Raw genomic sequence first — 15,668 nt, forward strand, 5'->3', positions numbered from 1 at the left:
GTGTCTGGGGGACCACCTCCTGAGGGGACCGGGCACCGTTGTGAGTGTTTGGGGGACCACCTCCTGAGGGGACCGGGCACCGCGGTGAGTGTCTGGGGTCGGAGGTGTCAGGGGTCGGACTCCTGTGGTGCAGCACCAGGTCGGTAATTGTCCAGTGTAGCGGGCGTAACATACCACAGTCAATGGCCATAGCTATTTGAGGGGAAAATGGGGTTCCGAGTGACCCAGTACTTGTTGAGTAAGAAACAGATTCACTGCGTATGGTGCCATGGGCAGTTTTCGTTGGAACCGCCGACTTTGGAGTTGAGATAACATTACTCCATGTGGTAGAATCACTCTTTGCTACTTGCCTCCAAATGCAGTCGCATGTGAAGTGCATTCAAACAACAGACAACAGCTGCATTCAACCCGAGGTTCATGAAATCAGAAACCATATAAAGCATTTCCATACACAAACTCACCCTACTTCCAACACAGAAAGATACCGCACACGTTCCATGCGTGAACATGGTATTCCAATTCCCAAAGCCGGCCGAAAACAAAACATTGGAAGAGATCTTCTGACAACGCCCCGGCGCCGGTTCTGAGACTAGCCCCGATTTCCACTCCCGGCGCTGCCCAGCGCTGTCCCAGCGCTGACCGCCGCTGACCTGCTGCTCCTGATGACGTCACGTTGATGGCGGAGAGCACGGCGTTCTCGGCCAGCGGGCTGAACGCCGCGGCGAGCGCCGTACTCCGGTCACCGAAGGCCACCGTCACGTCCGCCGCTGTGGCAGCCTCCCCCTGGGGTGGGCGCGGCACGGTGAGGACGGCACGGAGAGGCGCCGGCGCAGGAAGCACCGACAGAACGGCGGAGCAGCGGTCCCGCCCACCGCTGGCAGCGAGCAGGGCTGCGCTCATCACAGGCGTGCTCGAGGTCATGAACAGGGGAGTGCAATCTGTTCTACGAGTGCTTACCGATGGCGGGACCCCTTGAACGGCGACTTGTTGAAAGGACGCCAAGCTGGGCAACGGGTTGCGTGAACGTTGCGGAAATAGGAACTTTTTTATAGGCCCGTTAGCTAAATGACGCCGTCTAGTAATTTGTCAATGGCTTTAAACGTAGTGAGACGCTTCATGATAATGTCTGTGCTTTACGAATTCAGGTGTGTTTATGAGCGACCAGGGCTATTTTCGAAGTCCAAGATGACATTCGTGCACCTGCATACGATGACACCGGTCGAACTGCGATCATTACTGCGCTAACGTCAGTGATGACGATGCGCAAAAAATACGGCCGTGTTGCTACAGCTTTTGGACACCAAGCACGACGCAAACTCCTAATGATTTCCGAATATGTTCAATCTAGATTTGCCAGCATACTGACAAAAGTCATGTATGTCAATGCACCTTGAGGTGCGGATCTCGTCGTTAAGAATTACCAGCGCAACATCAATGAATGCAATAATGAGCACGTGCTGCTGTTAGCTACGTGACCTAGAGTATTACAAAACAGAATATGACAGAACTCGCCCAGCCTATCTTCACTTGAAAGAGTAGGAAAACGATCGCTACATCCCAGCACTACGTGCTTCTCCATGATCTCACCACAGTGCCCTGGATCTCGCAGCTGGAGGCTGTAGACGTAGTGTTGATAACTCGGCAGGTGGCGCCGCCTACGGTGACTTCGCCAAACTGCCAGCCAGCCAGGGCGTGCGGCAGCCGGCGGCCCCGCACGGAGATCACGGTACCGCCGAGCGGGCTGCCTTGACCCGGCGTCACCGAGGTCAACAGCGGGGTCACGTCCACAGAGCCGCCACCGGAAGCCATGCCTGCCGGTCGGCACCGTCTCACCGGAGGAGCACCGTGTCCGGCCGTGGGTGCCGACGCAAATATGACAAGGTCTGACTGGAGCTGGGCGTGCAGGTCAATACATGACAGCTTTTGGTTTTAATGTTACAATCCACTTATACTTGTGTACGTATGCAAAATGTGTATGTGTAGGTCCGATCGTGTAGGCATGTAACCTGGATGTGCACGGGAAGTGTGGGTGCTAAAAATGGAGAAAGTGTAGCATCGCAAATACGAAACCAACTGTCGCATGTCTTAAGCCATTGAATGAAACGCTGTTTCCATGAAGTGACGAATACGTGACATGCAAGTAGCATGCAATTATAACGTTTCACGTAATTTCATGACATCCCACGTCAGCCTAGTCTTCCTAACCAATGTCTTGCTAACTGCCATAGAACAATTAGACCAGTTATACAAGCGCAATTTCCAGGTTGCAAACCCTTCTTGTCTGTCGCAACTGATCAGCCTCCACACCCTACCAAATGAGGCGCAGCAGCGTCCAGTACCTTGATTGGAAACGGTCAGGGTCACGTTGTACCTCCCCGCCTGCACGCTGTTGGCAGTGCACGTGACCTGGGTGCTCGTGGCAGAGGTCACGGTGCAGCTGCGGGTGGCCACGGCGCCGGTCAAGGTCACACTGACCCCCTCGGCGGTCGAGCCCAGGTTGACCCCGGTCAGGGCCACGGTGACGTCTCCTGTGTCGTCCTCTGGCAACCACAAGTTCATTCGCTTGAAGATGTTGTTTTTTTAGTACGGAGGGTTAGTCGACAATAATTTGCATTGCTCCAAAGATTCGATTTAACAAGGTTACGACATGGCTGTGCTGAGCATGGACATAGAGGCAAAAATGCAGCGCAGTAAACCATGTACGTTAAAGCAAATTATATGGACCCACTTTTCTCGCTCGGAATGCTATTTCACGCGTCTACCATGCTCGCTTGAAGGCCTGCCAAAAAATCCGCCAACAGTGTTCACGTCGGCCACTACCAAGGCATGGCATTTTCTGCTCACAGGCCGGTGGAAGCAAGTCTCACCGATTTCCGATGTGACGGCGGTGACCAGAGAGTTGAGCGCGGCGTCGTACGTGACCTGACAGTCGCTGGCGCACTGACCCGTCACGCTGGCCACGCTGACCTGGACCTGCAGGGCGGCCTGCGCCAGCGGCTGGCGGGTCAGGTCCGCCGGCAGGTACGGGTGCGTCACACCGCCCTCCCCGCTCGTCGTGTCCTTCCACACGCCGACCTGCAGGTTGTCACTGGACAAAACAGGGGCGTCTGGTTATCACCGGCCAGCAGGTGAATGCCGTCCAGAACAAAGAGCGCACCTTTTAAGGCGAGTTTAGTTGCATGATAGTTTTTATTGATTGAGAGAACGCAGACACGCGGAAACGTTGCTTTTTGTGGACACTAAGCCTGATACGTAGGTTGCCTGAACTACGGAATAATGTTGCTTCGCCTAGTCAGCCGGATAGGGCTGGAAGATCATTATGGTGCTATACAACGTCATAACACGACCGCCCGCGATACACATGTCCCAGATGGCGGAGAAAATACGATGCCTTAACCTCGAATGAAATGTGCTTGGCGATGTCTCTCGATGTGATCCTCGGCACTCATTTGGAGCACATGACCGGCAAGCTCACCCCTTGAACACCAAGTGAACACCACACGTCACACCCAGCGCCCCAGAAGCGGTCCAGCAAGCGACCAGCCCCGTGTGACCCCTCAGCGACCATATCTGTGCGTTGTATGACCATCAAAGAGCGTCCGGCGGCCGCTGTTACCACCGGCCGCCGACGGCTCCAAAGCACCGTCCCTCGGCGGCCGGCTGGCTGGGACCGCGCCGCTGCCAGCGGGCCGTACCCGTCAAAGAGCACGCCGCTGCCGTTAACGGCGAGCAGCGGCTGCCGCCCGCCGTGGTGGCGGAAGGCGACGTTCCAGTGGAGGTTGTGGCACGCGCCCCAGCGGGCGACGATCATGCCGGGCATGGCCAGCCCTGTGCCCAGCAGCAGGGTCATGCCTTCCGCCGTCAGATTGGTCGGCACGCCTGGCCGGCGGCGAAGGCGCGTTAGCTGACGGCGGCCAGGGCCTGATGCCATGCAGCGAGCAAAGAGGGGTGACCGCCGTATACCAGGGGAGGGAAGTTTGACAAATGGCATGCCATCATCCCGAAAGGACGAGATTTGACACCAGAAGTGGGAATAGCACTGCGTCTGACAGTCAGGATGGAATTCGACGAGCAACAGAAAGTAAAGAACGCTCTGTCTGCCTGGCAACCAGGGCGTCGTTTCACGCATTACGAACAGCACACACTCAAAAACCACATGACATCTGAGTCCGAGCTCCGCTGAATACAGCCGACACACCGCACGAGGACGTCCCAGCCCTCGTCCAGCGCGCCCAGACTGCCACCGCCCGGCTACCTGCGATGGTGCGTCCGTCGAACATGATGTCCCAGGTGCCGGACGGCGGGGGGCTGGCGCTGACGTTCCTCGCCACCCGGACGGAGGCGGCCCCCCAATCGGCGCCCGTCATCTCCAGGCTGTCCAGCTTGGACGTGTCGCTCAGGGCTGCGGGCGCGGACCGGGGCGAGGGCGTCAGAGCCTCGTGCTGGCGGGCCGCGCGAGTGCCGCGCGGTGACAGCTTCTGCCGAACCGCGTGGTGCGCGTGTCTATGTAGGACGGCTCGAGATGCCGCGAGCTGTGCAGAGTGACGACCAGCGCAGAGTGGTACCTCCGAGGCGTGTGGGGACGGGGATACAGTTTTGTCTGCTACACTCACGTGTTTCAGGTTGGATTTCGTCTGATTTGGCCGGCAGCTCAAACAACGGGGCAGTGCCGACTGGGGCCGACGGCTAGGGCTGCACTGCCTCGCATTCTGTCCATAATCAGCCGTCACCGTTGCAGTGTAAATACGTCCTTGATCGGCTTGGGTCGACACTGTCACATGTCGCACGAGAGGCACAAAAACAAGGGAGGACTACGACTACATCCGGCAATGATTGCCTTTTTCTAACCAGGCGTATTGCTCATTGGAAGAGGCAATGGCTAATGAAGAAGTTTTTGTCCATCGTCGACGACTTTGCGCATCGTTTCAACGGGATATGAGAGGGCGAAGGACCTTCCGTCTGTACAATTAAGGGAGGACAAAAAGAACTGGGAGCTCTCGTCAGGAGGGACAAATACTTGACAGCGTGTCAGACCCAATATCAATTACGAGGCGACACCGAATGTGAAGTGAGCCATCCAGCGGATCCTCGGTTCTTATTTGGTTCTTGTCGCCCTGCTTGTGTTCACTTGTACCGATCCGTCCCACACTATCACAATGCGCAGGCTTGCTGCAGCTTCCGTGCAGAAAACGCCGGCTGACGCAATGGGCACACATCGCGTGAAGCAAGCAAGCGGGCTGACGCGTGGGCTCAGGCGGCGCTAGTGCTGCCTAACAATAGGCATCCTATCCGAGCACCGAGCTGGCTGAAGCTGATAGACTGACCAGAATGCCCATGCTCATTTATTCCGTCGCAACTCTCTTCCCGCCCAGCGGTCGCGGGTCCTGGTGCACCGCAGAGGTCGCCTGTAGGGTACGGGCGTACCGACGGCTGCGTGCTGCCGGCCACCCGCCACGCCAGTAGCCGAGGCAGCGCCACCGCGTGCTGCGTGCTGCCGGCCGCCCGCCACGCCAGCAGCCAAGGCAGCACCACCGCGTGCTGCGTGCTGCCGGCCGCCCGCCGCGCCAGCAGCCGAGGCAGCACCACCGCGTGCTGCGTGCTGCCGGCCGGACGCCACGCCAGCAGCCGAGGCAGCACCACCGCGTGCCGCGTACTGCCGGCCACCCGCCATGCCAGCAGCCGAGGCAGCACCACCGCGTGCTGCGTGCTGCCGGCCGCCCGCCACGCCAGCAGCCGAGGCACCACCACCACGTGCTGCGTGCTGCCAGTCGCCCGCCACGCCAGCAGCCGAGGCAGCACCACCGCGTGCTGCGTGCTGCCTCGGCTGCTGCCCTCCTCCGCACCCCGTCATCAGCCCGGGCAGTGCATGGCCGCGCGACCTGACCGCACCGCCAGCACAGACGGGTCAACTCGACAGTGTGACCCAGCCACGTTTCATAAAAGTTGAGCGTTGACACCATAGCGACGCGTGTAGCGTGCCACATCTGTCCACGTGTTGTCCCGCGCGCTTCTCCTTTCCCGACATTTGTTTCCTGACGTGCACTGAGCTGTCGCCGGCGTGGCGCACCTTACGGAAAACCAAGGCCAACCCCCAACGGCAGTGCGCCCCATCGCCGAACGCCACGGTCCGTGTCCGACGCCGCGTTCGCTCTGTGGGAGATGTCGTTGTCCGACAGTGGGCGCCTCAGTTGCCCCCAGGGGCTGCGACGGCACCGCGCGGGCATCATCCGATGGCCCCGCACACGGGACCTCCACGATCCTGGCATTGCATTGCTGCTGTGGAGTGAGGATGCAGTACCCAGGTGAAAGTCACGTGCCCAACGTGGGGTGGCTGAAGTGATTACCTCGGATTCAAATGAGCACGTGTAAAAGGACACGCGGTACTGCCGTGGGTTACGTTTAGGTACTCGCCCACACCCAGCACTTCAGATACCTCTTCTGTTCTTTTGGTGCAGCCGCCATACTAACTCCCAGGTTGTGCCCTATCGCAGCTCCGTTAGTGCACGTACAGCCGTTTCGCTTGGTGCAGCCACCATACTAACTGCCAAGGCGCGCCCTATCGGAACTCATTTGTTCTGCTCTCAGAAACAAAAGCGGCAACACTGTGGACCCCATTGTATGAACTCCTGTCCCAGAACGGAAAGAGGCAAGTCACAAATCGACTGTCTTTACAAATGAGCTTGGTCCGCCTCCGCTCTGGGAGTGTCCTGCGTCCCTGCTTGGTCCGCCTCCGCTCTGGGAGTATCCTGCGTCCCTGCTTGGTCCGCCTCCGCTCTGGGAGTATCCTGCGTCCCTGCTTGGTCCGCCTCCGCTCTGGGAGTATCCTGCGTCCCTGCTTGGTCCGCCTCCGCTCTGGGAGTGTCCTGCGTCCCTGCTTGGTCCGCCTCCGCTCTGGGAGTGTCCTGCGTCCCTGCCTGGTCCGCCTCCGCTCTGGGAGTGTTCTGCGTCCCTGCTTGGTCCGCCTCCGCTCTGGGAGTATCCTGCGTCCCTGCTTGGTCCGCCTCCGCTCTGGGAGTGTCCTGCGTCCCTGCTTGGTCCGCCTCCGCTCTGGGAGTATCCTGCGTCCCGCACTGTTGGGGCCCTCAGACGGCTGCCTGCGCGCCGCATCATCAACCGTCATCGTTAACTGCGCCATCAACCATCAGGCCCACTGGTGACTGTCGGTACCTTGACGACGTCAGGGCAAGATCAAACCATGCAAGGCAGATGAGTAAGCAATCTGTACATGATGCGCATGCAGAAACTGATACTGATGCTAAGGTACTGCAGGCAAACTTGGTACGAGAATCTCGACAAATTTTGTTCCAGCTTACAGTCAAGTTAATGAGGCACATGCGTCCCTCATACGCAGAAATCCTTACATGCAGCCGTTATTTGCCTCCCTCTCAGACCCTTTGCAGTCGATACCCCTGTCTGGATGGCTGAATCACAGCGAGCGTGAAAAACATTGCCTCGAACAGAAGGCTTCAGGCTTTAGACGAGGCTCAGGTCCACTCCCCCTCCCTCCGCCGTACCTGTCCCGTTTGTTCCGGCCACTCGGAACAAAGACAGACTGGACGCACACTGGGCCACCTCCAGGGTCATATGGACGGTCAAGGGGTCAGACGAGCTCATGACCTGGACATCTCGCACGAACAGCGGGTCGGCACCAAGACGGGCTGCTGGACGGCGCGAGATAACTGGAAATAGACCGCCACCAGTTAGCGATGTGCGAACACAGCATACACTCTGTCCCCAGAGAAGGCAACTGTATGGGTTTGATCGGTTGACTTTGGGGAACGATAAGACAGCGTGAAAATACACCCGAAGCATAGATAACACACGCCGGGTGTGTTAAGCACAGAGCTGAAATGTTAGCGGCGACGGCAATAGCTCACATAGATCGTCAAATACAGTACATTAACATATCATGTCGGGCAGGCCAGGGTACGCAGAACTTCCCAGCCATCATCAATGTAAGGACGTTAAAATAATGCTCAAAGGCACATGCAGCAACAGACAACATTCCCTCTAAGCACATTTGGACTCGATGGGGTGCAAAAGCGAGATGAACAAGTCATGACCTACGGAGAACAGCGAAAAGTCAAACTTTTATCTTTTTAGATATTGACGTGCAGTGATCTACGCTGCTCGCGTTCTTTCAGATGGCCGACTGGAGGTTTTTGCCTGCCAAAATAAGCGAAATGCATGTAGAGCAAGCGGACAGACGATTAGAGCAGTGCTCATCGTACTATTCTGCGCTCCCTTTACTGACGGCTTCCAAAAACGTGGTCCCTCCCCATTACATGACGTCAGACCCGTCACTGCAGTACAACGAATTTCAGACAATGTTGAACGATTAAATAAAGCGTGATGACAGCAGGACGAATATTTAGGGCAGTTATGACAAACAAAATGTTCTCATCTAAGCAAGTATATTTGATAGGGGCCGCTCCACACAGCTGTGATGTTGTCCAATTATCATTTCCGATGAAGTAGGCACTGACGTGTTTTTTCCTCTGTGCTGAAGCTGATATCATCGAAGAAGACCTCCTCAGCCCAGCTGAACGGGATTTGAAGGTGCCGCAGCCGGACCGGATGGGAGACATCCTCCCCCAGCCCGTCCACCACGTCCACACAGCTGTAGGTCCACCTGCCAAGACACCAGCCGGACCGGGTGGGAGACATCCTCCCTCAGCCCGTCCACCACGTCCACACAGCTGTAGGTCCACCTGCCAAGACACCAGCCGGACCGGGTGGGAGACATCCTCCCCCAGCCCGTCCACCACGTCCACACAGCTGTAGGTCCACCTGCCAAGACACCAGCCGGACCGGATGGGAGGCATCCTCCCCCAGCCCGTCCACCACGTCCACACAGCTGTAGGTCCACCTGCCGAGACGCCAGTGCGATGCCACAAATGACATCACCACATCCCAACACCTTGCAATCAGCCCTAAATGTTAAGCCAAACCCCGAATGTTGTGATAGTCTCGAGCGCTTAACATGCATCCCGCATGCATAGACATTTAGTGCACATCGTCCGTTAAATATTTCATCAAGCGTAGTGCTGCGCGTCTGACAAGAGCCAGTGATCACCAGCGGGTCACGCTAGATTCGGCACTCTAGGTCAAGTCATGTACGCTGGTAAGGAGTACAGCGATTAGGACCTGAAATTATGCATTCACACACCAGCAGCAGACCTTGACCTACGCCAAACCTGCTGCCGGCTGTGATGATTGCGTGTAAGGAACACATGAAAACATTTGGTCAGGACACTTAAAGCGTCGAAACGTCAAAGAAGCTTTTTGATCAGCTTATTGACGTTTGAGCTGACTTGATTTTGTCTGTCGTGCGCATGTGTTTGACGCGACGCGTTAGGTGATGGGAATACCACGCTTAGTGTAACCATATGTAGGCCACGTCAGCCAAAGGAGAATGGCGTATCGCCAAAGCCTGGACGGAGTGACAGCTCTAAGCTTTTTTCTAAAAAAGCGTCGCCTTTAGACGTGCGCTGAGCCCGCATCAGCCAACAGTCACCACCACCCCCCATAGTGCACCACCACACACTGCCCCTAGCACATGCGGACCGGCGCACCACTTCTCCTTGGAGGGAAACTCCTGCTTTCATGGAAAATTTCTTTTGGATTTCCTTCCTTGCCCGGTCAACATAACTTCCAGCAGCTATGCCGCAGGTTACCAGTCCCATGTCTTTAGGGATCACTTCCACTGTTGATGCCACATTGCTGACCGTAATTAGAACGTCACTCCGCTGAGACTATCGTGCGCGTCAAAGCACAAAGTAATGAATATAAAACGACAGTAGATGCGCTTGGGAAGATAAAGCGATACTATCAGCTACCGGTGCCAGACAAAATGGCGGGCATGAGTGGTGAGCGAGCTGAAGCAATTTTCCCTAACGCGACAGACGAGCGGAGGCCGGGCCCGCGTCCGTCGCGAGTTTGACCCGGTGGTCATGACCTTGACCCCCCCTCGGTCAAAGGTCTACGATCAAGACTCGCAACCGTCACCAAAAACCTAACTTTTTGGTCGGCTATCTTGAACTTCAGCGACACCCAAAAAGCAAATCATTTCAAAACGACATTTTGTCTGACGCACGACGTCGGGCTAAACACATGGTTTTGAAAAAAGTGTATTGTTTGCGTCATCAGATACGAAATTTAACTGCGCCGTTATCTGTCATTATCATAAGCCAGCAGTAGAGTCACGCTACGGCTGGCCGGTCAATTACCATTGGTTGACGCATTATTTTCATATCATCAGACAATGGCCACTGATCACCTGAGCGTATCATGCGTCCCTCACTGTCCGTGCGGCTCTAGTATGGGCAATAATTGCAGTGTTTCTGAATTATTCACCAAAGGGAATATCACTGCCATCACACATGTTTAGCGGCTTGTTGTCTGGCTGCTCATACCGAAAGCCATCAGGACTAGGCCAATCACATACTAGTCGTTTTACGGCTGAATATTTACATCACAAGATACAAGCTCATAACTGACAGACCAGTCATGCAATATGGATACAGTGCAGGATTTCAAAAAATAAACAAACAAACAAAAAACTGACAGATAAATGCGCCCGTCAATGTTGCGTACTTGACTATGTACTCGACCAATAAACCGTATTGCGCTGGATACAATTTTTAAGCTCTAAAATTATACGTCGTTGCTCCCATACCTACCATTAGTGGAGGCGCGCGGGCTAATCCATTGTGAAACGCCATCATGCATAATGAGGGTTTGCCTTCTAGCTCAGCGTTTGATCAAAAATCACGGGCGTTGTTCGGTGGCCGTGCTCAGCGGTGCCCAGCAGCCGTGCTCAGCGGTGCCCAGCAGCCGTGTTCGGCGGTGCCCAGCAGCCGTATTCGGCGCTGCTCAGCAGCCGTGCTCGGCGGTGCCCAGCAGCCGTGTTCGGCGGTGCCCAGCAGCCGTGTTCGGCGGTGCCCAGCAGCCGTGTTCGGCGGTGCCCAGCAGCCGTGCTCGGCCGTGCTCAGCAGCCGTGCTCGGCGGTGCCCAGCAGCCGTGTTCGGCGGTGCCCAGCAGCCGTGTTCGGCGGTGCCCAGCAGCCGTATTCGGCTGTGCTCGGCAGCCGTGCTCGGCGGTGCCCAGCAGCCGTGTTCGGCGGTGCCCAGCAGCCGTGTTCGGCGGTGCCCAGCAGCCGTATCCGGCGGTGCCCAGCAGCCGTGTTCAGCAATGCCCAGCAACCGTGTTCGGCGGTGCCCAGCAGCCGTGTTCGGCGGTGCATAGCAGCCGCCTGAGGCCCTGAGGCTCCAGGTGCCGTCACATACCTCTGGCTAGCAGTCAGACCGGCGTCGAACTGCCGCCAGCGGCCGGCCCAGTCGCCCCGATCGTTCCGCCACTCCACCAGCACCTTCACGCGACCCTGGATCTGACCCCGGTGCGCCAGGCACAGCTGTCGACGCAGAACACACGCGCGCGCCACTGTCAGCGCGGTCCGACGACACGGGGCGAGAGCGCAGGTCAACGGTGGCAGTCAACGCGGCATGGCTCGTTAGCAGGCTCCGACAGATCAGTACGCATGCTAGCAGTGACCGACAACACAGCACACACGACAACGGGTCTACACACCACCCGCTCTCAGACAGACCTAAAATCAAAGTACACCTGCTAATGAGTTGCTAACAACACAAAACAAGCTCTGTGAACACCGGTCGCAAATGTGATTTGTCCGATAACGAACACCGGTAACGCAACAGACAACACTCGCCCCCGCTTTGTTTGTGCACCCCTTCCGGATTTCCGGAAACGTCTTCCGGACAGATTCCCGGATTGTATTGAAATTTAGAATGCACGAATGCGCATTTTATACCTGGCCTACAAACTTTGACTTTCCACCGTTCCAGCCGAACGATGTATGATAACTCGCTCTTAAAGGCCTGCGCCGCGAAAATGTGGAAAGCTAACGCTCTTTACCTCACCCTTGAAACTATATGCACCGTATAGTCTTATCTAGCGGTTCTGCAGTCGGCAAATGGTTGTCCCACGGAAAAACAACGGTCCTTGGCGATTATTCGCTCAGCTAGATAATTTTTTAGATTTTTAAAGATCAGTCGATGTCTATCTCACGTGGTTTAAGATATTCGATTTGAGGTCAGTTCAGCCCACATGGAAGCTATTACATGAAATAATATTGCAATTCTGTCCAGATCGTGCAATACGTATTGTGTTAAAACATGGATTTATTTAGTGGCTGAGCCTCTAAAAACATAATCCATGCGACCCCTGCTGCTTGCATCCTCACCCGCAATTGCATTCGGTGTGTACAACTTTGAATGGATATGCATTTTTCTAGATTTGTTACCGAATGTTCGGAATTTGCATTTCAAACAGCCATTTCCCGGCAATTTCTGACTTCCCACTCAAACTACGGCCACATTAAGGACTAACACTACAAGAAACTAGCTTTTTCAGCACGTTTTGTAAAATGTGGTACTTTATTTCGACGGTAACACGTTATTCTTAACGGTGTAATTTTATATTTCATGCTTTATTCTCTTATGTTTATTGTCTCCGTGGTCTAGAGAATCACGTCTGACTCGTGATTTAGCGGCACTGGGGACGAGTTCCAGAGCGGGCGCACTGTTTGGCCCGACTGGAATGGAAAGGTCAGCTGGCTACTTGCCGGTGAGGGTCAACCCAAGCCCGGGCCGATTGCGTCTCAGCACTGTGCGACAAGTAAACCCATCCGCATTCCCGCCCGGTGAGACAGCGGAGGCAAAATGCTCCGTTAAACTGGACTGTACAACTTCGTTGGTGTGTTCAGCGTTCGCACAGCAAGTTATGCTTAGCAGCTACTGTGAACCCAAAGCCAACCGTGCATTACATTCTGAATGGTTATTCGGAATGCATTTATGAAAGGCATTTTAATGCATCCAAAGCCAGGCGATTTCAATTTCGAGGCACACGACAGATTTTGTCCGCCGCCCGCGGCACCTAAGCGTCACTGGCACCGACCAACGACTCCTTGGGTTGTTGTTCAAACTGATTGGCCAGCCAGCAGGAAGTTTATGGCCACCACCGGCATTGGAGCAGCGCAGCGCTATTCACGGCTTTCACCATACCCTTATGATCAAAATTGGATGAAACATAAAATGCTTCTTGTTACATCCGGATAACCCACGCGCACTTTTAAGTGTCATTGCAATGATAAATATGTACTGCTGAGTTTTACTGCTGCACATTTATTGCTGAGCGTCTTTACGACTTCCCTCAAATACAGTAGTTTTCTTTTAGGGCTCACACAACGGCCACTAATCCATTTTCTTGTAAGTTTTTATTCTAGCACATTCAGTTTGGGAACTAAAGTGTCCTGCCTCCAAACCTCCACTTGAGAAAGATAACTCATAACATTACGATGATAGCTAGCCTCGCACATTCATTGCCCAACATTTTTGCGATATCCTGCGAGGTGACAATCTCATTTTATGGCGGCGAAACCGCCAACGCTGGTGACGACTACCTGGGAGCGCAAAACTGCAGACACCGCACCTGTCACCAAACCATAGCAGACGCACAAACCATAGCAGCCACACAAACCGCACAAGAAAGACATTAACACAACATATGCGCCAACCAAGCACTGCTGTGAACATTACACAATTATTCACGTTGCCCGACAGGCGTGGCAACACAGGAGTCACCATTACCTGTGAAACAATGCAGTGATAGCCCCCCCCCCCCCCCCCCCCGCTGTTAGCATTACACACACACATCTGCTGAGTCGCTGTCCGGCCACGACCTTGCAGTCGACTGCACTTCGGGTCTGCGTAAGACATGCGTCTAGGGACAGAGAAAGCTGCAACACGGAGGAGAAGGGTACAGTAGCAGTTATAACTATATTTACCATGGAATATGCACGGCCGATGCTACAATTAGCTAAGGTTGATGGGACAGCTGGCACTTTCCGCACTGATTTTACTCCAAAAGACTTACGAAGCCACCAGTACAGCACATCTGTCAGCAGGAATTGTGTGATTATGTTGTGTAAGCGCCAGATTCGTCAACGTCACAGCTCTCCCCTCAATATCAGAATGTTACGACAGCTCGGCGATAGCCCCTCAAGAGGATCACAGTTCATGTAAGCAGTTAACGCGAGGTGCCTGACGGCAGCTGTACCGTGGTAACAAATGTTTGCTTTAAAATGGATAAGACCAACAGCAGCCGAGGCTCCGTCAACTTTCGTGCGATAACGAAGATATTCGGACGTCATTGTAACTTCTCAGCCAGCTTTGAATATTTATAGCACGCTCGAGATCTTCAATTCCGAAGCAGTTTCTTCTACAACTATTCATCGATTCTATAAGTTCTTACAGCTGGTACACATTTCTGCGTTGAGCTGAAGATAACTGGAAAAACTGAAAGCAACATAGGATCACGATTGGGATGGATTCAGCAACGAACAATACTAATAGATGAAAACAAGTAGGGGGTCTCCTATCGATTTAAGAAGTCTCAAGCGTGCCCATACATTCGACATCGTTTTTAAAAGCGAGCCAAAACGTGACGCATTAAAATGATCCATGCTAGGAAATATTTCTTCTGTGGCGAAATGGAATGGATCGGTTCCAGCATTTAAGACAGATAGTTTGATGGGACCATCGCATCTAAAATGGGTAATTTGTGTTAGATCTGATCCTAAAATATAAATTCTTAAAGGCTGCGATTTTCTCGTCAGCTAGCTTGGCACCAGTTATGTAGCAACCGATCACTTGTGTGTCGCATGTATGTATATATTTATGTATGTGTGTATGTATGTCGCATGTCCGAGGAAGGCAACTTTTCTTGCTTGGTGTACTCACGTTCTATCCATAGGCACAGTGATTTATGCATTGGAGATAGAGGAAACTTCCATGGTCAAAATATAAAAGATCACGTTTTAGTCCCAAAGAGCAGGCATAGTCCTTAGTTTCTCGGAGAACATTCATAGGTAAAACCCTCACTTACATAAGCCCCAGCATTGGCCCAGCACCCGTGCATTGCTTCCGCTCACTACAGTATGCATGGATCGCCCGCCGCTGGCTTCATTTAGGCCTCTGTTTGGCACGGGCGTCCGGTGTCGATGACACCAAGGTCATTTACTGTCCACGATACAGCCACTTACGGCCCCAATGAGCTCTGTATACAATACACACTGCCTTATTATTAATCAGACCCATGCGAGCCGGCGGCAGGCAGGGGGGGGGAGGGAGCAGGGTCACATGGGGCGGGGGCGGGGGCAGATCTGTGTCACGCGCGCTGGCCGATCCTAGCGTACGCCCACGAGTGAGTGGGAAACGACTCAGGCATCGTGGTCGACTAGTGGCTGATAATTACTCACGCACGTCCATCAATGAACGAAGGAGCGCCGAGTATGTCTCCATTTGTTAATGCATGACGGACGAAAGGTCAATGACGACATCACTTTCCTCGAACGGGGCTCGTTGTATTAAAGTCGTTTCAAATGATCAGAGTCGAAACCACAGCGCTCCATCCACGTCCCGTGGAGACGCAGCCCTGCATGCGCCGAACTTACCCAGCGGTAGCGCGTGAGGTCGACGGGGGTGGGGCTGGCCGACCAGATGGAGCTCCATGGCTTGTGCAGGTACTGCCTGCCACACCACGGCTCGATGGTCTCGTTCTGCCGCCGACCTGCTCGCAGCACAGCGCTG

General features: G+C 54.5%; 1 protein-coding gene across 1 annotated transcript; it reads right to left on the bottom strand.

Moving 5' to 3' along the window:
- Nucleotides 1–107: 107 nt before the first annotated feature.
- On the bottom strand, nucleotides 108–8,667 carry LOC119105249 (fibrocystin-L). The gene is made up of 9 exons (XM_037228717.1): nucleotides 8,487–8,667; nucleotides 7,515–7,679; nucleotides 4,256–4,402; nucleotides 3,696–3,879; nucleotides 2,868–3,088; nucleotides 2,340–2,540; nucleotides 1,588–1,811; nucleotides 673–783; nucleotides 108–122 (listed from the first exon to the last, which is right to left on the bottom strand). The coding sequence occupies exons 1-9, from the start codon at nucleotides 8,665–8,667 to the stop codon at nucleotides 108–110; spliced, it is 1,449 nt and encodes a 482-aa protein (XP_037084612.1).
- Nucleotides 8,668–15,668: the final 7,001 nt, after the last annotated feature.

Source organism: Pollicipes pollicipes, unplaced genomic scaffold (assembly GCF_011947565.3).
Source record: "Pollicipes pollicipes isolate AB1234 unplaced genomic scaffold, Ppol_2.1 Scaffold_6137;HRSCAF=7276_pilon_pilon_pilon, whole genome shotgun sequence".
NCBI classification, from domain to species: domain Eukaryota; kingdom Metazoa; phylum Arthropoda; class Thecostraca; order Pollicipedomorpha; family Pollicipedidae; genus Pollicipes; species Pollicipes pollicipes.

What these genes read in the sequence shown, in the direction of transcription:
- LOC119105249 (XM_037228717.1), bottom strand. Translation starts at nt 8,667, where the DNA reads ATGTCTCCCACCCGGTCCGGCTGGTGTCTTGGCAGGTGGACCTACAGC. An exon ending in CAGCACAGAGGAAAAAACAC is followed by an intron (nt 7,680 to 8,486) that starts GTCAGTGCCTAC and finishes GTCTATTTCCAG; the next exon opens with TTATCTCGCGCCGTCCAGCA. An exon ending in CCTGACCGTTTCCAATCAAG is followed by an intron (nt 1,812 to 2,339) that starts GTACTGGACGCT and finishes GCCGACCGGCAG; the next exon opens with GCATGGCTTCCGGTGGCGGC.